The 25,767-nt window shown below is 42.7% G+C and overlaps 1 protein-coding gene across 8 annotated transcripts in view; it reads left to right on the top strand.

Moving 5' to 3' along the window:
• The window catches only part of Me3 (malic enzyme 3), a 197,150-nt gene that overhangs the window by 148,851 nt on the left and 22,532 nt on the right, over positions 1-25,767 (top strand). For all 8 annotated transcript variants that reach the window (XR_015630266.1, XR_015630268.1, XR_015630267.1 and 5 more), the window contains 1 exon segment: positions 20,339-20,448. Coding sequence is in view for 4 of the 8 variants with exons in the window: in NM_001415972.1 (NP_001402901.1) it covers positions 20,339-20,448 (110 nt within the window). In the remaining 4 variants the exon portion in view is untranslated.

Here is a 25,767-nt window from a genome sequence, read left to right on the forward strand (position 1 = left end):
CATAGGTTCATTTCTAATGCTACATTTCAAGCTTGATGTGCACCCTTGGTCTTCTGGAGCCAAGCTCCTGTGCTCCATCACGCCTTCCCAGTGCCCTTTCAGGCTAAGTGGGACCTCCCCATCACAGTCCCCTCTGTAGCTCATCCTTTGTTTCTGCCCTTGTGTTTGGTGGGTGATCCAAAGGTTGCCATTCAAAAATAGGAAAAGCACAACCTACTGTCTCTAATGTGCCCTGATCAGATTGAGAGTGAGCAAAGAAAGATGAGTGCCAGGGTTGTTAAAAGTTTCTGAAAAGTCACAATTTTGAGTAGTCTCGAAAACAAAGCCACACCAGACTACTGGAACCTGTGAGGTCCAGACACCCTCAGTTATGTCAACCTGCAGTCACTTAATAGAAGGAATTATGATTTGTGTCCTTCAATTTCATTTCCCAGCAAATAGCTAACTAAGCTGGCAGCTAGGTATCTGCCATTGGAGAACAGAGGAAGAGAGTGGGGAAGCAACTTCCTGAAGAAGGTTGTGAAGTGCAAGCTTCCAAGAAAAGCAGCTCTGCTCTCTTAGTCTTCAATCTAAACCAATGGTTCTCAACCTGAGTGTCATGAGCCCTTTGGGGGTGGAATGACCTTTCACAGAGGTTGCGTATCAGATATTTGCATTATGATTCATAACAGTAGCAAAATTATAGTTATGAAGTAGCAACAAAAATAATTTTATGGCTGGGATCACCACAATGTAAGGAACTGTATTAACATACACACACACACACACACACACACACACACACACACACACATATATATATATATATATATATATATATGTTGCATGTGTATATATTTATACATATATGTGTATATTCACACACATATGTATATGTATATTTATATATGTATATGGCTGATTGAAATTAGTGGGTTATCAAACAAAAGAAGAAATGAAGCTAAGAGGGAAACATGTTGCATATATGTGGAGAAATTAGGGGGAAAATAAGGGTGGATATTATCAAATTTCATTGTATATATGTACAAAATTCCCTAGAATGAATAATATATAAAGAATAGCATGTGAAATTGGCACAGTAGAACTTCAACTACATTATACTAATTAAACCAAATAAAAGGTACAAAGAGGAGTCCCAAAGAGGAGGTAACTTAAGGATATAAATACCAGGCATGGTGCATTGGGATCCACCAGTGTAGTAGACTACCACACTCCATCATTCTGAGAGAGACAGGGAATAAGGCACACAGGAGAATAGAAGATGCAATGCTAGGTAATGGCATAATTACATGTAAATCCAAGGAAATATATGAAATTAGCCAGACAATGGTGACCCATGCCTTTAATCCCAGCACTTGAAAGGCAGAGGCAGAAGGGTCTCTGAGTTCAAGGCCAACCTGGTCTACAGAGAGTTCCAAGATGCCCAGGACTACACATAGGAAAAAGTGGGAGGAAAATAGCAAACTATTTAGGATCTGGAAAATGGCTTGACAGCTAAAAGCATTGGTCCCAAATTCAATCCCCAGCAACAACAAGATGACTCACAACCATCTATAATAGAATCTGATACCCTCTTCTGTCATGCAGGCATACATGTAAATGGAGCGCTTGTATACATGAATAAATAAATCTTAAACAAATAATAATAATAAAATCTGAAAGGAAGGAAGGAAGGAAGGAAGGAAAGAAGAAAGGAAGGAAGGAAGAAAGGTAGGAAGGGAGAGAGAGAGAGAGAGGCATTTTTCACCTAGCATTTGCTATGTTTGATAGCCAGCCAGATTGGTAAATAATCTAGAAATATATTAAGTCCCCTGTCCTCAGACTGGCATGAATACACATGCCTGTAATCCCAGCACTCACAAAGGTGAGGCAAGAGGACTGTGAATTTAAGACTAGCCTGGACTACATAGTAAGACCCTGTATCAAAACATCCTGATCCTATTCTCAAAAAATATTGCATTCAAAAACATTTCCTCTTTATCTGCTGGTGTTTAGATAACCTGACCTTCCCTGCTTTCTTTGGCTCAGGGTCTATGTAAGTCAAGAGCTCAAGAAGAGTGAGTGCTATAGTGGAAACATAAAACATTGTGAGCTTCCAGCACATGAATGTTAAAGTTGAGAGAAAGATTACAGCCTCCTAGGTAGAAGAAAGAAATAGAAGACAGTATGACTCTCTACCACTACCTGAACCATGCCCAAGTACTCTATGAAAGTTAAGATTAGACTGGGATATTGTTGGTAGAAAGAGTGAGGGAAGCAAGTAAATGGTCTCATTCCTTGATGTAGCTTCGACAATGCAGGATGCTCTGTTCAACAGAGAAGAATGTCTTGGTGGCATTGTATGCCCTGAGCAAGTAAGAAGGTATTCAGCACATGTGAAATGCTATCCATCTTGAATCTATGAGAACTCTGTGGCTCAGGCTTCTGACTCCATGAGCATTTACTCTGGCTAGTCCTGCAATTTCTACAGCTCAACAGCAAGTCAGAGGCTAATGTAACCTTCAGCTTATTGTCTTGAACAAACCAAGATTATCCCCTACCACTTTCCATGAAATGGAAACTGATTCTTCTACTCTACAAAAATATGCTGAATTATGTTTCCTTGGGTACAACCAATCCCCTTCTTCCCTATCTATAGAAGAATAGAGCAGAGGATCAAATAAAGTAGGTGTGTAAATGCTGAACTATGCCCCCCACCCCAGTCTAACTTTGCTTCTAAATCACCAAGGGTGTTTAAAAATGCAGAGTCTTTGCGTTGAAACATGAACATCTGTGTTTTTGAAGTTTCCCTGGTAGCTCTGGTATAAGGTGATCAAGTTTCATTTCTGTTGACATAATAAAATATCTTGCTTGACCAAAAGCAAGATAGGGGAGGGGGAAAATGAGTTTATTTGACTTAAAATTTTTATATTACAGTCCATCATTGAGAGGAAGTTATGGCAGGAAGTAGCTGAGTTTCAGTCTCAACTTGAGAGAGGGTCCTGAGGTGAATGGAAGCAGTAGAAGAATGACTCAGAGTCAGTGATGGATGCAAGTTGACAGCTCTCTAATCTGCTTGAGATAGCTCTCTCTTGCAGACCAAAGCCAAGTCTTTTATTTGCATAAGCTACTTCCTTAGAAATTACATATCAGTTTAATCATTTAACCCATGTTTCCTTTTGATCATTTCACAAGTCAGCATTTTATGACTTAGCCATTGACTCTTAGTGAAATACGGAGCACATTCAAGACAAATGAACTATACGGTAAGTACATTTTTTTTTTCACATAGTAAGTCCTGGAGGTTTGCTGGGCACATAACTTGTGGTTGCCAAGTCTAGACAAATAAGCTATTTTTGGGTCACAAAATTAGCTTTATGTATAATACTTTTTAGATTTTTTTTTTTGCAATTTAGTGAGCTCTTGTTTGTGCTGATGCAAGCATCGTTGAAGCTCATTTTTATAATTCTTAGCTACCTCAATATATTCTTTCAATCTTTGGATTTTTTTTCTTTTTTATCTCAGCAACTCTGAAGCTATTAATGGAAAGTATTAAGCAATCCCAGAATGTAGGAATATCATTAAGCCATCTTTTTTCTTGCTACCAGACTTTTTGTCTACACTCAGCCTCTATTTGGATAGTACATATAACTATATCATGTAGCGAGTAGAATATCTGGGTCAAATTTAGTTATTTATGGCTTCTGTGGAGGAGCCACCATTTTCCCACTAATATTATTTAACCATCTATCTGAACCTTTTTTTTAATTATTCCAGGTTTTTTTTGCCTCTAATAACCAAATCACATCTCCTTATCTTTCTGACTAAGCTGACTTACTAGTGAAGCTGCCTCTGTTCTTTCATGTCCTGGAAGCCCCTCGTACAATTGATATTGCATCCTTATATTTTACATAGTCGAAAAATCCTGTAAAGAACAGTTCTTATACTGATTTATGTATTCTTCTGTTTTTTTAAAGATTTATTTATTTCATGTATGTGGGTACACTGTTGCTGTCTTCAGACATATCAGAAGAGGACATTGGATACCCATTACAGATAGTTGTGAGCCACCATGTGGTTGCAGGGAATTGAACTCAGGACCTCTGGAAGAGGAGTCAGTGCCCTTAACTACTGAGCCATCTCTCCAGTCCTATTTATGTATTCTTGAACTCATATTTTCAGAGTTCTTTCCCACAGCCTTAAGGGCTGTCCATTTTGCTGAGGATCACCAGACACATTCTCAATTCCCAGAATCATACTGTTTCTGATTATCATGGAGTCATTAACCTTGACAGGGAGAACATTCCCCAAAGGAGGAACATGAGGTAACATAAGTACAGTATTATGCAAACAAGATTTCCACCTACAGTAACCATCAGCACTCATAGAGACCCAAGTCCTGCTGGCTCTGCTCCAGAGGCAGGAACCATGTCACACCATACTTTCTGCAGCCATGCTGGACCTGACAAAGCAACCATATTTACCACATCAAGAGCAGAGAGAGAATTAAATTATGGGTTCTTGCTCAGTTGCTGCCTAGCCAGCCTCCTTCACTCTCATACAATCCAGAGCTTCCTGCTTAGAGAATGGTATCACCAACAGTGGACTGGGTGACAATCAAGACAATTCCCCCACAGACATGCCCACAGACCAATATGATCTAAATAATCTCACAACTGAGGCTACATTCTTAGGTTATTCTTGGTTGTGGTAAATTGACAGTTAAAACTAACTGGTACATGAGCAAAGAATTATCTGGATACATATAAACCAAATTCTTTTTTTTTAGATTTATTTATTTTATTTATATGTCAGTACACTATAGTTGGTCTTCATACACTTCAGAAGAGAGCATCCTATTACAGATGGTTGTGAGCCACCATGTGGTTGCTGGGAATTGAACTCAGGACCTCTGGAAGAGCAGTCAGTGCTCTTAACCACTGAGCCATCTCTCCAGCCCCAAACCAAATTCTTAATAGTGATTACCACTACATAATGAGATTGCCTAGTATTTTTATTTACCAAATTACTCATTTTTTCATGCTTATTTATGTACAGATTCTGCCTTTGTAGTAAAACTATCCATTTAATTATGAGTTAAATAGCAACTCTCACCCAGAGATCATTTCCCATTTAAAAAAATCATGTAATGAGTAAGCAAATATCTATTTACACTCTTAGTGAACTCTTGTCCATAAACTTGATGCCTATGGACAATAAGCAATTCATTTACTTTGACTCTGTCAACAACCCTAAGTTAGTCAACTCTTTATCACTTTAATGAAATCTAGGGATAATTATGAAGATAACTTTTAGTTCATAGTTTTCAAGGTCCCAGTTCAAGATCAGGCAGATCTACAGCTATAGGCCTCTGATGGAGGTACTATTAAGGCACTGAGTATGTTGTAGAGCAAAGCATTTGTCTCATGACCAGGAAGAAGATGATGTGAAAAGAAAGTGCCCCATTTTCTAAGGACATAAGGTCCCATCTCCTAATGACCACTTCCCATCAGTGCCATCCTGAGGACTAAGCCCTTAATCTATGGGCGATGTTCACCCAACCTATATCAGACTCTAGTAAGTAAGTAGGTGTATGTAGGTGTATTAATCTCTCCTCCTACCCAAAATATAAGTCTCAGTGAGAGATCTTCATCTTTTTCATTTCCTGCTCAGACATTCAAAAACAATGCTGACTACAGCATGGGTTATCAGGCGAGAGAACCAAGAAATTAAGGAAACTGCTCAAGGTCACACCTCCACTTAACAATGGATCTGAGTTATAAACAGATGGTCTAACTGAAGATGGTCTAACTGAAGAAGACCAATGAATCTGAGTTATAACAGATGGTCTAACTGAAGAACTCACTTTTTAATTAGAGGATTTTTTATTGCTGTGCCACATCAAACAATCTCCAGACACCTTTTTAAATAGACAAAGAAAGTAAAAGAGAGGGAAATCTTATTAAAGATATTCTACTTAGTTTTCTATGGTGTCTGTTCAAGGGCAAGGTTAGTGCCTACCTGTCCTCTTCAGCAGGGCACTGCAGAGGGGGCAGACATCAGTTACCATTCTAGACACTCACTAGCTTCCAGTGGTGAATAAAGCATCCTATTTTCTTCATCATCATCCAAGTTCTTCATCTGGTTCCTCCTTTTGACCACAGGTGTCCAGTTGCCCCACCACTCATCAGATCTGAACAATCCCCACAGCTTTCAACAAACCTAAAACCTCAGCCAGCTCAACCTCACCCCAAGTGAAAAATGAAGCACATGTGCTCCAGACTTCTTGTGGTAGCTTTTAGAGCAGCACAAACAAGGGAAAGCCCCTGAGCCTTGGGCATCCAGGCCACAATAAAAGCTTAAGGATTGTGTTTTCCTTTTAAAGGACTATGAAAGAGCACCATGTGGCTCTAAGCTCCTCTCATAACATTTCAAGATGACTGTCACATACTATGTGCTGAAAGTCTCCAAATAAAGTCTTATATCCTGCTGTATCATCTTCTATCCCAAGATAAGCTTCATAACTCATAGTGGAGCATAGCCAGTTCTATGTGAAGGGTTCTGACTCTGGGAAAGGTCAAGATATGATTGTATCATGGGTTGTAGTGACCCCAAACAAATATAAAAATAATCAGAAAGGTTTTGTGGACAACACAAGTAGCCTCATGACACTTGGAACACATCGTCTATGGGAAAATCAGATTGGTTATCTGTGAAGCTCCAGGTGGTTGAGAGAAAAGTATGTGAGATTTATGAACAGGAGTTTATGAAGTGAGTTGCTGTAACTTAGAGAGAGAGAGAGAGAGAGAGAGAGAGAGAGAGAGAGAGAGAGAGAGAGAGAGACTAAGGATTGGCCACTGACCTTTCAAGGTTGAAAGGTCAGCAGTCAGCCACCACCCTCTTGCTAGCTCTGAGATTGTTGGTGTCTTGTATGCTTGCATAGGACTGAGTCAAACAGGGAGATTCAAGAGGAAATCCAACTGTCTGGCCTGAAATCTCCCCTCATAATGACTGAGGAGTGGCCACATTATCCTGAGATGCTTGCTAGAAATTGCTACTTCCTGAGCTGTCTTGCTAGTCAATGGGATTTTCCCCTCAATGAGGTCAGAATGTCGGTGCAAGGAGCCCACTAGTCTGGCTTCCAGGCAGGCACACAAGGTACTTTCCCAGTCTGGGATCTGGGAAATAGAAGGCCTCTGAGGTCCTCTGTCACACTCCAAACTGGAATCCCATCCACTAGGTTCTCACTAAGTGGAGCCACAGTGACCACAAAATCACTTCCAGCGACCAGCAAGCTCAGTCTGCCCCTCGTTTGAAATCTCTCTCTTACCTAACACTAGAATCTGGGTCTCAACTTCTTCTGTTCATTGGCTATGCACAAAATAAGTTCAGGTCAACTCCCAGCCCACAAAATAGTCTTTCACATCCTCAAAGATGTTCACTGGTTCTCATTCCACTTTGCCTTGGAGATTTCTTAGGCTCAGTGGGCCCACTGTATCTAATCTATGGTCTCCTGCTTCCTTACCTATGGATTAGTTTCCCTGATATTCTCGTGAATCCCTCTTCAACCTCTGCCTCATGACATCTAGAACAGTCACCCTCATATATGTCTGTGGCTGAATTGTAGTGAGACAGCTAGTGTCTGCTTCATGATATCTGACCATATCTTCACATTTCAGCTGGCCTAACGCCTATCTTCTCCCAGTTTCTCAGGGTCTGCTCCACCCTCTCCTTCATTTCATCCCTCACCCCTTCAGTCTACCTCATTTATTTCCTGTATACATTTCCCATCTCTAAAGCAAATCTGTCCTTCAGTCTTACATCCTCCAGTGGCTGCCCCATCCACACTCACTTTGAGGCTAAATTTCTTAATGCATAATCACTGACACCCCTCTTCCAGTTCTATACTAATCGCATGCTTCGTGGTTCCCTTTCACCACTCTGCCCAACGTAGTAGTCTTCAAAGCTCACCTGTGTTCCTCAGCGATTCAATGGACACTGCTGGATCCCTGATTTATTTGGCAGCAGCAAGTGGCAATTCTGACCAGAGCCTGTCACATGGGTCCTGTAGAAACCACTCTGTAAGCTCCTACCTCTGTGGTTCCTCTGCTCGCTGCCCTTGATGAATTCTATACCCTTGCGTCCTTCACATCCTTGTGGGTGTCCTGGGATTTTGTCCTCAGCCTTGCTCCCTGCTTCCTGAGCATTCACTTTTCCTAGGCTCCTCACTCGGCTTCAGGATTTCAACTACTCATGGTGCCCCCAGTTGAATGTTTCTCCCTCCAGAACCTCATGTGTGTCTGCTTCATAGATAACTCTATTCAAAGGCCACACCAAATCCCAGGTTCAACTGTCTAGTTGCTTAATCTAGTAAGTTTGGTTCTTTCCACATCCCTGTATCTTGAAGAGAAGACACCACAGTTCCCCCTTACCAAATTCCCTCTCTTCATCATCTCTATCTGCCCTGTTCTCGAATCCTGATCATTTTCTTTTTTTCTTCTTTTTTCTTTTTTCTTTTTCTTTTTTTTTTTTTCAGAGCTGGGGACCGAACCCAGGGCCTTGCGCTTGCTAGGCAAGCGCTCTACCTCTGAGCTAAATCCCCAACCCATCCTGATCATTTTCATCAGTGCCTACAGTATCCAGACCTTATCTGCATTATTTCATTTAACATTCATGATGGGACTGTAAAGAGATATTATCTCTCTACCTTACCAGTGAAGACTGACTTCCAAGTCAAATAGCCTACCTGTGGTCATACATTTAGTAAGAGAATCAGACTTCTGATGTCAAAGCTCTCTCCAGTCCCCCCATAATCCACCTTCCTTTCTGACATTCTTTTTACTTCCTGAACATCTTTTCCTCAGTTCCCTTTCCCGTTCCATATCCTCATTGTCATACACTGGTCCTTCACTACGCCACTGTGCAGAACTCATCTCTAGTGTATCCTCCTGGCTGGGCACCCATCATCTACTCTGCTGCCAGAATGAACTTCCTGCTACACATGCCAGCTTCCTGCCCATGCTCCTCTGTCTTAGGGCTACTACTGCTGGGATGAAACACAATAATCAAAGGAAGTTGGGGGTGGGGCAGGCATTTAGCTTAAGCTTCCACATCACTCACTGTTCATCATCAAAGGAAGTCAGGACAGAAATTCGAACAGGGAAGGAACCAGGAGTCAAGAGCTGATGAAGACTCCACAGGATGCTGCTTACTGGATTGCTCCTCATGACCTCTCCAGCTGCTTTCTTATAGAACCCAGGACCAGCAGCCCAGGAATGGCACCACCCATAATGAGCTGGGCCTTCTCACATACCAATCAGTAAATAGGAAAATGCAAACAGACTTGCCTACAGCCAGATCTTATAAAGGCAGTGGCTCAATTGAGGCTCCCTCTTCCTCCCCTGATGACTCTAGCTTGTGTCAAGTTGACACAGAACCAGAGCTAACACACCTTTAGTGGGTCCTTGCTTCCCTGCAGAATGCTTGGCTCTTTGCAAAGACACTTTAAAATGTGTGCCTGGACTCTACCCAGCCTCATCTACCCTAGACTCCTCCCTTTTTACTCCCCTCTCCCAAGATCAAGCTCTACACATTTTCTGTAAATCCAGGAGGATTCTCTACTTTCTTCCATGATGGATGTTGTTCCCTCTACCTCAGACCTCTCTCCTCCATCATCTGCACCCACTCAGTGTATCTGGGAACCTTTGCTTTTCCTCTCAGCCCCAACTGTGAGCCCCTGCTCTCTGGGGGCCTTACTGCTTCTTTCTGAAAGCAGAACTGCCTGCCCTCCTCAAGTTTTCCCACACATCTGCACTAACCTTAGTTATTTGCTCTTGCCACGGTGCAAGACAAGCACTTTTCCATTTTCTTCTTTCAGCCGTAAGATCTTTGTATTCTGGCAAGTTCCATTGCTCAGCAGAAATTAAGACTAGCTTGTGGAATTGAATTTTTTTTTTAGCTTTTCTTACATTTTATTTACTTGGAAGAAGGCATGGGCTGTGGCACTCAGATGGAGGTCAGAGGACAGTCTGGAGATGTCAGCTCCCTCCTTCCACCAAGGAGGTTCAGGGGATTGAACTCAAGCTGTCAATCTCGGAGTTGAGCCCTTTTACCTATCGAATCACTTCACAAGCCCTGAAGTAAAATTTTACATTATCTTAGTATCTAGTTCCGGGCATAGAGGATACCCTGCGTAATACAGTCCTTTAATTCATTTAGAACAATATCTTAATAAATGTCATATATTGTGGCCCATGTTATTTTTTTATGAATATCATCTTTTTTTTCTTTTTTTCTTTATTAACTTGAGTATTTCTTATTTACATTTCGATTGTTATTCCCTTTCCCGGTTTCCGGGCCAATATCCCCCTAACTCCTCCCCCTCCTCTTCTATATGGGTGTTCCCCTCCCCATCCTCCCCCCATTACCACCCTCCCCCCAACAATCAGGTTCACTGGGGGTTCAGTCTTAGCAGGACCCAGGGCTTCTCCTTCCACTGGTGCTCTTACTAGGATATTCATTGCTACCTATGGGGTCAGAGTCCAGGGTCAGTCCATGTATAGTCTTTAGGTAGTGGCTTAGTCCCTGGAAGCTCTGGTTGCTTAGCATTGTTGTTCATATGGGGTCTCGATCCCCTTCAAGCTCTTCCAGTCCTTTCTCTGATTCGTTCGATGGGGGTCCCATTCTCAGTTCAGTGGTTTGCTGCTGGCATTCACCTATGTATTTGCTGTATTCTGGTTGTGTCTCTCAGGAGAGATCTACATAGGGTTCCTGTCAGCCTGCACTTCTTTGCTTCATCCATCTTGTCTAATTGGGTGGCTATATATGTATGGGCCACATGTGGGGCAGGCTCTGAATGGGTGTTCCTTCTGTGTCTGTTTTAACCTTTGCCTCTCTATTCCCTGCCAAGGGTATTCTTGTTCCCCTTTTAAAAACGGAGTGAAACATCTGCATTTTGGTCTTCTTTCTTGAGTTTCATGTGTTCTAGGCATCTAGGGTAATTCAAGCATTTGGGCTAATAGCCACTTATCAATGAGTTCATACCATGTGTGTTTTTCTGAGATTGGATTACCTCACTCAGGATGATATTTTCCAGTTCCATCCATTTGCCTATGAATTTCATAAAGTCATTGTTTTTGATAGCTGAGAAGTATTCCATTGTGTAGATGTACCACATTTTCTGTATCCATTTCCTCCATTGAAGGGCATCTGGGTTCTTTCCAGCTTCTGGCTATTATAAATAAGGCTGCTATGAACATTGTGGAGCACGTGTCTTTGTTATATGTTGGGGCATCTTTTGGGTATATGCCCAAGAGAGGTATACCTGGGTCTTCAGGTAGTTCAATGTCCAATTTTCTGAAGAACCTCCAGACTGATTTCCAGAGAGGTTGTACCAGTATGCAATCCCACCAACAATGGAGGAGTGTTCCTCTTTCTCCACATCCTCGCCAGCATTTGCTGTCACCTGAGTTTTTGATCTTAGCCATTCTCACTGGTATGAGGTGAAATCTCAGGGTTGTTTTGATTTGCATTTCCCTTATGACTAAAGATGTTGAACATTTCTTTAGGTGTTTCTCAGCCATTCGGCATTCCTCAGCTGTGAATTCTTTGTTTAGCTCTGAACCCCATTTTTAATAGGGTTATTTGTCTCCCTGCAGTCTAACTTCTTGAGTTCTTTCTATATTTTGGATATAAGCCCTCTATCTGTTGTAGGATTGGTAAAGATCTTTTCCCAATCTGTTGGTTGCCGTTTTGTCCTAACAACAGTGTCCTTTGCCTTACAGAAGCTTTGCAATTTTATGAGATCCCATTTGTCGATTCTTGATCTTAGAGCATAAGCCATTGGTGTTTTGTTCAGGAAATTTTTTCCAGTGCCCATGTGTTCGAGATGCTTCCCCACTTTTTCTTCTATTAGTTTGAGTGTGTCTGGTTTGATGTGGAGGTCCTTGATCCACTTGGACTTAAGCTTTGTACAGGGTGATAAGCATGGATCGATCTGCATTCTTCTACATGCCGACCTCCAGTTGAACCAGCACCATTTTCTGAAAATGCTCTTTTTTCCATTGAATGGTTTTGGCTCCTTTGTCAAAAATCAAGTGACCATAGGTGTGTGGGTTCATTTCTGGGTCTTCAATTCTATTTCACTGGTCTATCTGTCTGTCTATGTACCAATACCATGCAATTTTTATCACTATTGCTTTGTAATACTGCTTGAGTTCAGGGATAGTGATTCCCCCAGAAGTCCTTTTATTGTTGAGGATAGTTTTAGCTATCCTGGGTTTTTTGTTATTCCAGATGAATTTGCAAATTGTTCTGTGATTGGTATTTTGATGGGGATTGCATTGAATCTGTAGATCGCTTTTGGTAAAATGTGGCCCATGTTATTATAGATAGAATTAGTATAACATGTAATCCTTAGGAGAAAAGAATGTGAAGGGGCTCTAGCCAGCCCAGCATGGCAAACGTGGCACTGGCAGGCCCTGCCCTTTCCCCATTCCCTCTGCCTTAGATTACATTCCTCGGAAAACCATTAGATTACATTCCTAAAGCTAGCCACCAAGGTCTATCCTTTATTCAGCTACTTCCTCCTGAGGAAGATTACCAAGGTCCAGTTATCAAAGCATTGAAGTTCTGCACTCAGAAGCCCTTTTTGGCTCATCTAGCAAACATGGCCAATTAAAATGAAACACCTCATCCTAACACGAGGTTTCCCCTTTACCTTTATAAACTGCATTTGTCTATGGGCTATGTCTGTCTCTCTCTATTCTGAGGCAGTCCTTTGTCATCCACTCTACCCCCAAAAAATGCCTCTCTTCCCACTCCCTTGCTCCTTTCCCCTTAACTTTCATCCTCTATCTCCTGTCTTTGTCTCCTATTCCCTGTCTTTCTGAGGCAAATAAATATTCTTTGTGCTGAGAGCTTGGTCTTGAGTTGTCCCAAGCCTATATACAGGTCCCTACAGAATTCACAACATCCTAAAAGACAGGTTAGGGAAGTCTCCTGAATGGAAATGGTGTAGGCAGGCCCTACCATTTCAATAGGAGTAATAGAATGTCTAGGCATAAAGAAACCTAGACAGAGAGAACCATTCGCTGAAGCAAAGCCATGTACAAAGGTTCACATTAGATTGGAAACAACAACACATGCTCAGTGTCTAGAGATATGATGGCTTCTGAGCACTTAGGCTAGGGACAAATGAGCACCCCTGTGACATGAACCTGACTCCCAAAGGCAGAGAAAGTCTCTTTAGAGGGAAGTTTTGTTTGGTTTAGTTTGGTTTGGCTTGACTTGGTTTGGTTTGGTTTGATTTGGTTTGGCTTGGCTTGGCTTGGCTTGGCTTGGTTTTCAAGATGGGGTTTCTCTGTGTAGGCCTGGTCATCCTGGACCTCGCTTTATAGACCAGGCTGATCTTGAATTCAGAGATTCACCTGCCTCTGCCTCCCAAGTGCTAAGATTAAAGACCCTGGGCTCCAACCGTATAGGTAGCAATGAATAGCCTAGTAAGAGCACCAGTGGAAGGGGAAGCCCTTGGTCCTGCCAAGACTGAACTCCCAGTGAACGTGATTGTTGGGGGTGGAGGGCAGAAATGGGAGGAGGATGGGGAGGGGAACACCCATTTAGAAGGGGAGGGGGTTAGGGGGATGTTGGCCCAGAAACCAGGAAAGGGAATAACAATCGAAATGTAAATAAGAAATACTCAAGTTAATAAAGATGGAGAAAGGAAAAAAAAAAAAAGACATGCACCACCATTACCCAATATGAGGAATTTTTTTATTTTAATTTATTTTTGAGAACTTCATGAGCACACCTAAATCACTTCCTCTCCTCCCTACCACCTCTGTTTCCTTCCATACCTCCGAACTCATGAAATCTTATATTTTAGTTATTCATGTTGTATGGAACTAATGGACCTACACGGGGCTTTGTTCAGAAAGATGTGGAGAATGGGGGTCAAGGAGCCAACGTAAGGTGAGCACAGTTATTGTACTGTCCTGGCCAGCAAGAGCAATGCAATGGTTCCACAGAGAGATGCCTTTACCCTCAATCCCCAGCCCCAAGTGCACAAAGTCTTTGTGTAGGAATCAGGTCTCTCAAAGAGCCCTGTGCACCAGGCCTGAGGAGGGAGACGTGTCAAGGTAAAACCTATGGTCAATAAGTTTAGAAACTGCTGGATTAAACCTTTTTCTTCATGCATAACTTTTCAAAGCCTTTAATATACACTGCATCTGGTATGTGTAATATAAAGAGGTATCCAAACTTATTTTACTAGGGAAATTTATCTGAGAGCATTTCAAGGGCATGGGGTTTAATGGAATGTGTAAAAAAAAATCTTTTTTTTAAGACCTGGAGTTTCACGATTCTGCCAATTCTAGTTTCTGGGTGGAAAAAAAAAAGAAAAGAAATAATTTTCTATGGGCGATGACTGATAAATTCACCGGCACTAGGCCAAGGGAGGTCTGCACGTGGTTTTCACAGGGAAAACAGAGCAGGCTCACTTGGGAATAAGAGTCTTGGGTTTAATCATTGGATTCAGATGCAGGCCTAGCAGGCTCACCTGTTCCTTCTGCCTCCCTCATATTTATTCAAGCCTGAAAGGGTCAGACCAGGTGCTTGAGAGAATGGCAGGCCCTGGTCTCTGGAGCAGAAATAGTCTGCAGCCTCTGGAATGTTCTGCTCTCGTCAGCACTCCTCTCTGCACCTCCGTGCGGTGAAAGCCCCGCAGACCCCCTCATCCCAAAGAGGCTTGGGCCCAAGTAGTAGGTGACAAGCTCTGTTGGACTTAGCCTAGGTCTCCTTAACCTGTCACACAAACACTGGTCACCATGTACAACCTGTTAGAGAAATCAGACATCCACACATCATCCTGTGCCTGTAAGTGAGCCCTAGCCTTGGAATGGAGCGGCTTCCAGACCCTGCAAAGGCTGCTTCCCAGCTGCACCACAGAGTATGGGAAGGCTTGGGAGGCCTCTTTCTCCATGGCAGAATTTCTGTTGCCAGAGCTACAGGGTGAAGGGTCAAAAATGAAAATGGGGGCAGATAAGCAGGGACCACTCAGGTCGGAGTGTCTTCTGGCAAGGTTAGACAAAAGGATAGCAATACACCGGCTGAGCTAAAACTGGCTTAAAGGTAAGGGCCCAGAGGGGAGGAGACTGGGGCATCCTGGGACTGCTCCTGAATTGTGTCCACCTGCTGGTCTGCCTGTGTAAGTACAGACAGGACCCTAGGTCTGATTCTCCAGATTTCCTTGCCATGCGCAACTCTTCCTACAACCCCTGAAGGACACTGTTCCCTGCCTCCCCCACAACGCCTTAGTCTTAAAGGAATCTCTGAGGGAGGTACACGTATGTCAAGTCCAACCCCAAGCATTAAGCCCCACTTCCGATGGCCTCAGATAGGGAACTGTGAGCCGGAGAAAGAGAGACTCGGGCAAGACTCCAGGGTTTTCAGAGGCCATGGAAGAGAACAGTTCTTCTGGCTCCCTGGTTCATGTTTTCTGCGTTGTGTATCATCCCAGCTGAGAAAGAGGTCAAACCCCACTACCTATTGTGTTTCCTCTTTTCTAAACCTGGTTACTTTTGACATAAAGCTAAAGGACAGTTAGAGCCACTCAGGATTCCCTCTCTGGAAGCAGTGTGTGTGTGGTAAGGTAGTGTGAAGACCGAGAAGGTGATTCAAAGCTTGGTGTGCTGCCCGGCTGCTGGTAACCCACAAAGGCCAGCTATTTGTCTCCCATTGTTCTTGGGGTGTTTTAAGTATTTAATAGAGAGTTAACATTTGAATCCATGTTTCCATAAAAGCCGGGTTTTCACCCTACATGGATGAAATGAGAGCCATGTTTTTCACTTGATCCATTGAGATTTTCATGTTGAGTTACTGGTTTTCTTCTTCATCGGGTAGTACCTTGTTTAGCAAATTAGGAGGTAAAGTCACAGCATTAATATCCCACCAATTCTTTCAAATATCTACTCCTCTATAAAACACTGAATGACAGCATTGGCTCATCATAGATTTTTGGATAAATTTGGATAGATAGAAGAAAACTGGATGGGTGGACGGGTGGATGGTTCCTGATTTGCTCTGGGTTGGTTTGACAGAGGCCATGCAGGAGAGGCTTGGGGGTTAGGGTAATACAGCTCCAGTCTCCCAGGTCACAATGGAGAGAAGGAATAGATACAAACAAAAGTAGAAGAGATCAAGGACAGAAGTAGAAGGAGAAGCTTTAGTCAAAGGCTGGAAGAGTACAGTGTATAAACCCCAAAACAGAGGCTGTTCCTGAACCAGGGAACATCCCACATCTTCTTGGGGATGCACATCCCAAGAAGAGCAGGTTTAAGAAGGTTCTGACATGCTAGGCACTGTGAGACTCTTGGATCCGTGTGGCTTGGGTTTTGTTTTGTTTTGTTTTGTTTTTCAATTCCAAGTTGGAATTAAATTGACCTGAATAGCTGGAGTTCTGTTCTATATTCCATGGGACCAAGGGGGACTTCTTATGTAAACTTTAATGAACACAATGAAACATGGAACAGTAACACACTAAATAAAGATAGTTATAATTTTTGCCTTCTTTTTACTTTACCAAATGGGTGACCGTGTTGCTTCAAGGTCCGGGTGTGCAGGAGTATATGTTAGTATGTGATGGAAAGATCCACACACATTTCTTGTGTTGTCTAAAGTTTTCAGAAGTTTAGCCCCAGGCTAGTTGTGAAACAACACTGAAAGTCTTATGTATAGTAAAATGTCAAGACATTCTGTTCCCTACTCCCAGTCCAAATACTTGCAATTCATGACCTGAACAAAAAAAATTCACAGTACATTTGGCTTGACAGGCGTGACATTATATTTATGAGTGGGTGCTTTTATTTATTATTTCTGTTCATACTGCGATTGTTTTCTCCATATCCAAGGGTGATTTGTTCTGAAACTCCTATGGAAATCAAAACTGTGAGTGGTCAGATCCCCTATGTAATATAATCTACATATACTCTGTCCTATATAATTCTATTTGTATTATTTCTAACGATACCTTATATGTTGTAAATGCTACGCTAGTAATTGTTACTTTACACTGTTTAATAATACAAGAAATGGATCTGTATACATTGGATCTTTTTTTAACATCTTCAGTGTAGGATTGCTGAATCCACGAGTGCAGAATCTACAGATATGAAGGGCTAACCTATTACCAAACACTACAGTGTATTGGGTAATACATAGTACTGCTCATCAACAGAATAGTAAACCATGTTGTCTTGTTAGGGTTTCCATTGCTGTGAAGAGACACCATGACCATGGCAACTCTTTTAAAGGAAAACATTTAATGGGGGCTGGTTTATAATTTCAGAGGTTTAGTCCATTATCATAGCAAAAGACAGTGGTATACAGGCAGACATAGTTCTGGAGATGGAGCTGAAAGTCCTACATCTTGATCCACAGGCAGCAGAAGGAGAGTATATTCCACACTGGACAGTGCTTGAACACATAAGACCTCAAAGCCCACCTCCGCAATGATACTTACCACACCTACTCCAATAAGTAGGAGGCCATACCTCCTAATAGTATCACTCTCTATGGGCCTATGGGAGTCATTTTTATTTAAACCACCACACATGGACTGCATTATTGAGAGAAATTATTTTTCTAAAGACTAGAAAAATATGGCAATCTGTATTTAATTTTATACACGGAGATAGCAACATGGAATGTTGATAATCATACCTAATGATACAAGGGAGCCCAAAGAGAAACGTGTCATAACCCTCCCTACTGCCATCCCATTGAGCTACAATGGAGAAACCATTAAGTCGTCTGAAAGTCATACTGAAGCCCAAGGCCAGTGCTGTGTGCTTCTCATCATCCAACCCAATTCCTTACAGCCCACTCTTCTTCCCATTTCTGGAGTCCTCTAGAGCTAGATCTGTGATTTAAAAATTCTCCTCCAATCTATTACTCTGCCCCCAGTCCTGCCTTGGTTAAAATTTAGCTGTCCCCTGGGGCCACTACTTTCCCTCCAGCCTTACAAGGCTATGTTCTCTCTCATACTTGGGATTTTACACAACTCCATTTAAACCCATTTGTGACTAGTCCTCTTGCAAAATGTCATAAACAAGGAAAAGAAGCTTGAGTTCAGAGTCACGGAGAGCCCCCTAACCGCCTCGGCAATAATTACTCAATGAGTGTAAATAAGAATTGTGGCTAGAATGACACTTGTGCTTAACACCTTGCAATCTAAAAATCACCTGCTGGCTAAAGCTAATAGTGCTATATTATTGTATAATGGAAATTTGCTCTGAGACTAGAACTCAAGTTTTTAGACCACACACAATAATTACCATGTATGGTAGTAGCTGTGTCAGCTAGCCTAGTCATGGCAATTATTTCACAATATACACAAATTTTAAATCATAAATGTTGTATGTTTTAATACAGAGATCTTTTTTCATTTATCAGTTATGCCTCTGTTACACTGAAAAAGAAAATCACCTTCCTCATTTAAAAGTCTTTACAAGACCCAACAGAAGTTGACAAGGGAGATAGCATTGTGCCTGTTGAAAAAAATGGGAAGCTCCGGCAGGACAGAAGGTGAAGTAATATGTGCAGGTCACTCAGTTGTATGTGAAGATGTAGGTCAGGCCCACAAGTGCCTGACTCAAGCCTGGCACTGTTTCACACCGAGATGCGATGCCACAGTGACTGCACTCTGCTCCAACTCTGTAACATGAAGCCATCGAGTGCCCCCACCAGAACCTCTGACTAAGACTCTGGAAAACATGAGGCAGGTGCACAAGTTAACCAGTCACTGACATTTATACCCAACAGAAGAAGAAGCCATGCTCAAAAAAGGAGGTCAAAACAGTGTTTTTTGGGTCATATCAGTGCTATTCACTCTCTCATAGCCAGTGACCTCATCAGAAAGTCACCACCAAATAGGTCCCACACACCCCTTCTAGAGAGAAAGTAATAAATCTCTCCACAGCTTGTCACAAGTAGGCCTCATGTTTGTGGTCCACACCACTGTGGCAAGAGCAGGCCCTTTCTCCCTATCATAAACCCAGCACTCCTGGTCTAGTGTGTATCTTTCTCCCTATCATAAACCCAGCACTCCTGGTCTAGTGTGTATCAATCAGGACTATTTTTTTCTAAGTAAACATTACCTGGTCCTGAAATCACAAATTAACTCATGGGATATTAATCCCATGTTGTAGTAGAATCCTAAGTGTGAGAGAGAACACAGCCTTGTAGGTCTGTTGGGAAAGTAGTGGCCCCAGGGGACAGCTAAATTTTAACCAAGACAGGACAGGGAGCAGAGTAATGGGATATCAATACATGTTTATTCATGTACTAATGAATAAATTATTCATACCATGACTGCTCAAAGAGGGTCTAGGAGACACAGCTACCAAACACTAGAGTCAAAGGGCAGCAAGAGATTAAACCTATATGCGAAGCTCTTAGGCTGAGGAGTCTTCCTACAAATGAGCAAGCAACTTCTCTCTCGGCTGCCCCAGAGGAAAAAAATTTAAGCAGAAACACTAATAAACCCAATATTATTTTTTCAAGACCATGAAATCTAACAGGCATAGATTCCCAATTAATCATGTCAAGCAGTTTAATGGATTTGGCCTTCACCTACCAAGGCTGTGTTTCTTAGTTGTCTAGACTCGCAGTGTTTTAGAATCACAAGCATCTGGGGTGCTTGATGAAAATACAAATTCCTGAGCCTCACCCCCACAGTCCTGAGTAAAGTCTTCTGTGAGATGGATGTGTTTTTAATGAGTTTACTAACTGTTCTATTCATGGTGTTTGGGAAACATCTTCACCAAGATAGCAGTGGCTTGGTGGGGTAGCCTTTCTTGGCCTTGTTTATGTCTTGTTGGAGAATAACACATGAATGAGTGTAGTGTAATGACTCCAAACCTCAATGTCTAGAGAGGGCCACGGTAGGCTTCAGAAGCTCCCAGACCCAGAGTGGTTCTGCTCACTGCTGCATTGGGAGTGAGCTTTCTGCTTGGATCTTGGATCACCACAAGTTGCAGAGAAGGCGGGTCCCATCTCAGCCTTGCTGTTACTCCTACTATCGGAATGGTGGTTCATGGGGAGCCCATAGTCCACATTAGATACTTTGAGATTGACTTGATTGGATGTAAAGCCCTTGGTCCCTACACTCTCCCATTTACTTACCTAATGGATTAGACAAAGATCTACTTCTAGGAGCTGCTGATCGAGCCAGGTGACAAAAATAAAAGGAAGTACACAGGCTGTCCTTACCTCTTGTCCTGAACTTGCCCTGTATCCAGTTCAGGCAGGATCCACTCCAGGAGTTAATAATCATACATTCTTTCCTCCTTTCCCTGCTCTACAGGTTCGGAATAAATTGCCTCATCCAGTTTGAAGACTTTGCCAATGCCAATGCCTTCCGTCTACTCAACAAATACCGCAACAAATACTGCATGTTCAATGATGACATCCAAGGTATGTTTTCACCTAAAAAAAAAAAAGTCACTTGGTAATAACGCTTTTCCACAAGACTCACCCAAATGCCAAAAGCAGGAAAATGTTATCTCATAGCTGGTGTGCTGCCAGACACTGTTAAAAGAAACAATATTAGACTTGGAGGCAATTTCTCCTTGGCTGACTCTTAGCTCTGTGACCTTGAACATATCTCAAAGTTTGCTAAGCTTTGATGTGCTTAAGTACCAAGTGGAAATCATTACTACTTAAGAGGGAGGTAAGAACTGTATGATTTAATATCTGTAAGAAGTTCTATGCACCATTGTTAGTTATTAGCTACCTGAACTTGGAAATCTCTGACTCTAATTTTTTTATCTGTTCTAAGATGGAAATGAGTCCATCAGAAAAGCAGGGCCAGGGCTGGGAGGCTGGAAGCCTCAGTGGATAAAAAGCACTTACTTCTAACCGTGAAGACTTGCATTGAATTCCACACAAACCTATGCACATGCCTGTAACCAACCCCAATGGGGCTGATACGAGAGGATCACTCGGGTCTTCTGGCCTCCAAACTAGCTCTAGTTTCAGTAAGAGGCCCCATCTCAATGAAATAAGATACAGAGATCCAGTGTCCTCCTCTCATTTGTAAGCATACTGGCACCATGTGCTTATACCAGAGAGAGAGAGAGAGAGAGAGAGAGAGAGAGAGAGAGAGAGAGAGAGAATCTACACAGAAAATATTACATTGTGACTTATCAGATCAAAACATCGATGGTCATCAAAGTGGCTTTCCATAGCCATAATATCTTGCTCTTCAACTTTCCAAACACAAGGTGCATCCCTGAGCCCTTACCTAAGCTTAGCCACTGTGTGCTGATAACCAGAGACTCGGAGCATTTCAAAAGTCCATGTAGAACATTGTTTTCCTGCTTGTCACTTGCTCAACTGTCCTAGAGCTTTAAAACACCAAAGGAAGTCACATGTTGCTTTGGAGGTGCCCATATCTGAAGCTGGAGTAGAGCAGAGGCTTCTCAGCAGTGCTCCTATCTGACCCGGGAGTTCTCAGTGAGAGGTGCTGGCAATTGTTCCTGGAGGTCTGTTAGGCCCAAGAGAAACCTTGGTGGATCCGCATATCTTGCTACTTAGCAAGTGAAGTTTGGTGAGCCAAGTCCACTGAAGCAAAGGTCCACGTCAGACGAAAAGGATGAGTTGGTGTGGAATGGTCTCGATCTTGAATAAAAGTCAACTACATTCTACAGACCACTGCTCACACCCAAAATGATGGCCAAATCTTCATGGAGTCAGTTAGGGGTAGACTAGAGAGAATATAAACTCACTTTCAGGTTTATCGCTGAATGTTTGTGACATACTAGGCACTGTTCCTGAGAACTATACATATTTAATCTATGAGATCTTAGTATCTGTGTCTTATAAATGAAGAAACTGAGGCACAAGGAAAATAAGTAACTTACTGAGCCAGAAAGTGTCCAATTGAAAATTTATCTCAGGTGTCTGGATTCTAAATTCCACATTCATAACCACTTGCCATACTGCTCCAGATATAAAATTACAAAGCCACATCCCTCTTTTCTTTGTGGTCCATGCTAAAGGGTAGCAGAAATATGGTAAATTATTTTAGAGGGAATATATTGTGAGTTTTCAAGGGATGATATAACATAGTTATAGCCTACTGCTAGAGAATTGAATTAAAACATAGGATTTCAGGATCTAGAAAGTGGATACCCAGAGAAGTAGAGACGCTGAAGAGAAAGCTCAGCTTCTCTTACTGTCTCTCCACCCACCCCACCCCCAACCTCCCTGAGGCCTGCACCTGCAAGAGGCATTGGTGGGCAATGCCAGCCTCATCCCAACAAGCCAGGTACCCTGCAGCTGCAGCAATACAGTCCAAAACGACTGGCTGGAGGCGGAAGAGCATTCTCTCAGTGCCTGCCACTCGCAGGCAACCTGTGCCTGTGGCCTTGGAGGAAGCACCTGCTGACTAGTCATGTTACACATACATGAGTCAGCAACAGGACAGCTGTCTTCTGAGTCCCCTGGGCTGCCAAGTGGAAAACAAGTCCATATGGGCAGCACACCAGGTGCACAGACTCCAGATGTACAGGCAGACAGACTCATGTGTGTGCATTGTTCATAAACACAGAGGAACACAGCAGACAGACCCCTGCTGCCCACCTACCTCTATCTCCCACAGACTGGTGCCATAATGCTCCCCCAAGGTGGAAAACTGACTCATTGTGCTAGCCATCCCTTTGTGAGAAACTTTGCACTCATTTGCTGAAACACATGGGTTGGGGAGCAAGGACCTCTTCTTCCCTGTTTTCTACTCATCCCTTCAGTTTGGTTGATTGGATTTTTAAACAGTCTCTTGTAGCCAAGACTGCTCTCAAACTCCTACTCCTCTTGCTTCTACTTCTCAAGTGCTGGAAGTACAGCTGAGTGTCACTATGTCCCACTATTTCCTATCACCTTGACATGAGGAATTCCTTTATCCTTCAAGGTTCAGTTGAATGGGTGGCCTGCCCATTGATCTGATTTGGTCTGATTTGGGTACCTATGCAGGAGCTTTCCTCAGTCTGTTCTTACATTGGTCCTTTCTAACCCAGTTCCTGTGGTATGGTGGTTATGAGTTCACCTCACATCAATTGGTTCTACATAACTATAATAACTGAGAACACAACTTAAGGAAGTCAAGATTTATTGTGCTTACTGCTTGAGAGGTTTCAGTCCATGATCAATCATTGTTCCTCACCTCTGGTTAGTCTGAGCATCATGGCAGAAGGTGGGGCAGAGCTAGTTGCCCAATGGCAACAGGAAATAATGAGAAAAGAGCAAAAGGGTCTCAGGACCAGATACATCCCGGAAATGTACTCCCCTGGTGACCATTTTCTCCAATCAAGCCCTACTTCCTAATTTTCACCATTTCTAGCATCACCCTAAAATTCTGAGTCCATCAATAAGCTCGTTGATGAATCAAGACTCTCTGGATCCAATCACCTCTCAATGATTGGATCTACCAACAAGGGCCAATATTTCAACATGTGAGCTTTTTTAAAGTGCATCATATCCAAGCCAGTGAACTCTAGATACTTCTGTTCCAGTCTCTGCCTCTCACTAAAAGATCAGCTTTTGGAGTCAGGAATCATGGCTTACTTGTTTTTGATCCCCAGTTCTCAACACAATGATGGGCATATTGTAGTAAGAGTAGATGCATGTTTGCATGTGCAAACATGCTCGCCATCCTACCTATCCCTGGAGAAAGTCCATGCTGGTCCCTGCCTTGCAGCCTCTCTTTTCTGATCATCATGCAAATTCACCACACATGTGCTCATACTAAGATGTTGGACACCTATACACATATGCATAATTGCATAGGAATGAACAAGTTTTTAATTAAATCAATTCATTTGTTTAAATTCATTGTTCTGGTACACACACACACACACATACACACACACACACACACACACACACACACACATGCATAAATGAGATAGAAATTTCCTAATTTTTTTCTCAGAAATTAATTCTACATCACGAATTTAGAACTCCTGAGAAGACTGGTAGTCAGAAAAAGAATGATGGAATCTCTCTAAGATCATCTCAGCCTTGAGTGAATCACAGCCCAGTATGTAGGTGATATAACTAATCAAAATGTGAGGAGGTTGTCATGGAGATCTACCCACATCTTCCTTCAAGGGAAGACATGTTGCCTTCACTGATGCAAACAGAGCCTCAGCTGCAGAAAATCCCTAACTCAGTCCTGTCCTGCTGAAGGCTACCCTCTCAGGGTAGGGATGTGTCCATTCATTCTACTCCTGTCCTGGACTGAGCTCCTGGTGGGGTTAGTTGAGGATTTGAGATCTATACTGAGCCTCAGTAGCCTTCTTTGCCTCTGTCCACACAACCACAAGCTTAGACAGGCATCATCCATCCCTGCAAAACATGGGAATAGTCTCAATCTGCCTGTGACCCATATACTGAAAGGACTGGAACAAAGTGGCCCCCATGGAAATTAAGCTAGAACCATTCTGCCTGCTTTCAGCATAAGTCCTGCCTTTTATGTCAGTGGAACAGAAAAAGATAGAACCCAAGTCCTCAAGAGCCCCCCAGGCTGAGCTTCCAATGCGCTCTACTGTGCATGAACGCCAAGCACCTTGTTTGTATCGTCTGAATCACAGACCCCATGGGACCCATGGGCTTGAAGTCTGGAGCCACAGCACAAAAAAGACTTCCTTTTGTTTGTCTCCTTTGTCCTCACCCCAGCTCTGGCTCACAAGAACCCTCAGCCCAGGCCAGGCTGGCTGGTTCTTGGTGAACAGGGCTGCCAACTCTCTGAGTCACCACTGGTGGCCTCTTCAGGAATTTTGGAATAGCAGAGGCTCAGGTGACTTTTGTTGTTTCAGCTGGGAACATCCCTGCTGCTGGGGGAGAAGAGAAAGACAGGAAAGGGGAAAGGCAGTGAGGACGGTCATGCTGCAGACAGACTAATTTTGACCTTGGGAAGGACAGCTTGCACGAAAGAAGTCAGGTACAGAATGCTGCTGACTGAGTGACCTTGGGCACTGTCCTCCACTGTAAGCTAATCATATAGTGTGACTGAGGAACAACAAACATCAACTCTAGGACACAGACCGGCCTTACCCTCTAGCCCTTTGAAGTCTTCGAGGACCCATGACCTGGAAGAATGCTTGTGTGCCAGGTCACCTCTTCACAATTTGTTTGGCTTTTTTGTTTGTTTTCAAGATAGGGTGTCACTGTGTAGCTCAGTCTAACTTGAGCTTGAGGTGATCTTTCTGCTCTCCCTGCCTTTCTACTGTTTGGGACCACAGAACTGCATGCCTCTAAGCCTGGTACCCTTTGGTGCTTTCAAGTTTCAGTGTATAAGCCAGAATAGTTAACAGACATCGGACTGAGATGCGTCTGTCTCTGAATCCTCACTTTTCTGCTCTGTGATTCTAGCCAGTGGTATATGTTCTAAAAGCACTCTTTACCCTTCCTCTGAAACGATTTAGCAGCCATGACTAAAGATCAGCAAGTATCAGATCAGCCTGTATGTTCCTCTCAAGCTAGCACTTACTACTATAGTTGAAATCTAAGCCATTTCACTGCTATCTTCAGAATTACCCATGTTGTGCTAATTCTGGGGTAGGTGTGGGGTAAGGTGTACAGGAATAGCCACTCAGCAGTTCTAGTCCATGGTCCCAGTACTAATATTCTTTAAAAGGTTTATTTATTTATTTTATGTATGTGAGTACACTGTTGCTGTCTTCAGACACACCAGAAGAGGCATTCGATCTCTATTACAGATGGTTGTGAGCCACC

Source organism: Rattus norvegicus, chromosome 1 (assembly GCF_021556685.1).
Source record: "Rattus norvegicus strain SHRSP/BbbUtx chromosome 1, alternate assembly SHRSP_T2T, whole genome shotgun sequence".
Lineage (NCBI taxonomy): Eukaryota > Metazoa > Chordata > Mammalia > Rodentia > Muridae > Rattus > Rattus norvegicus.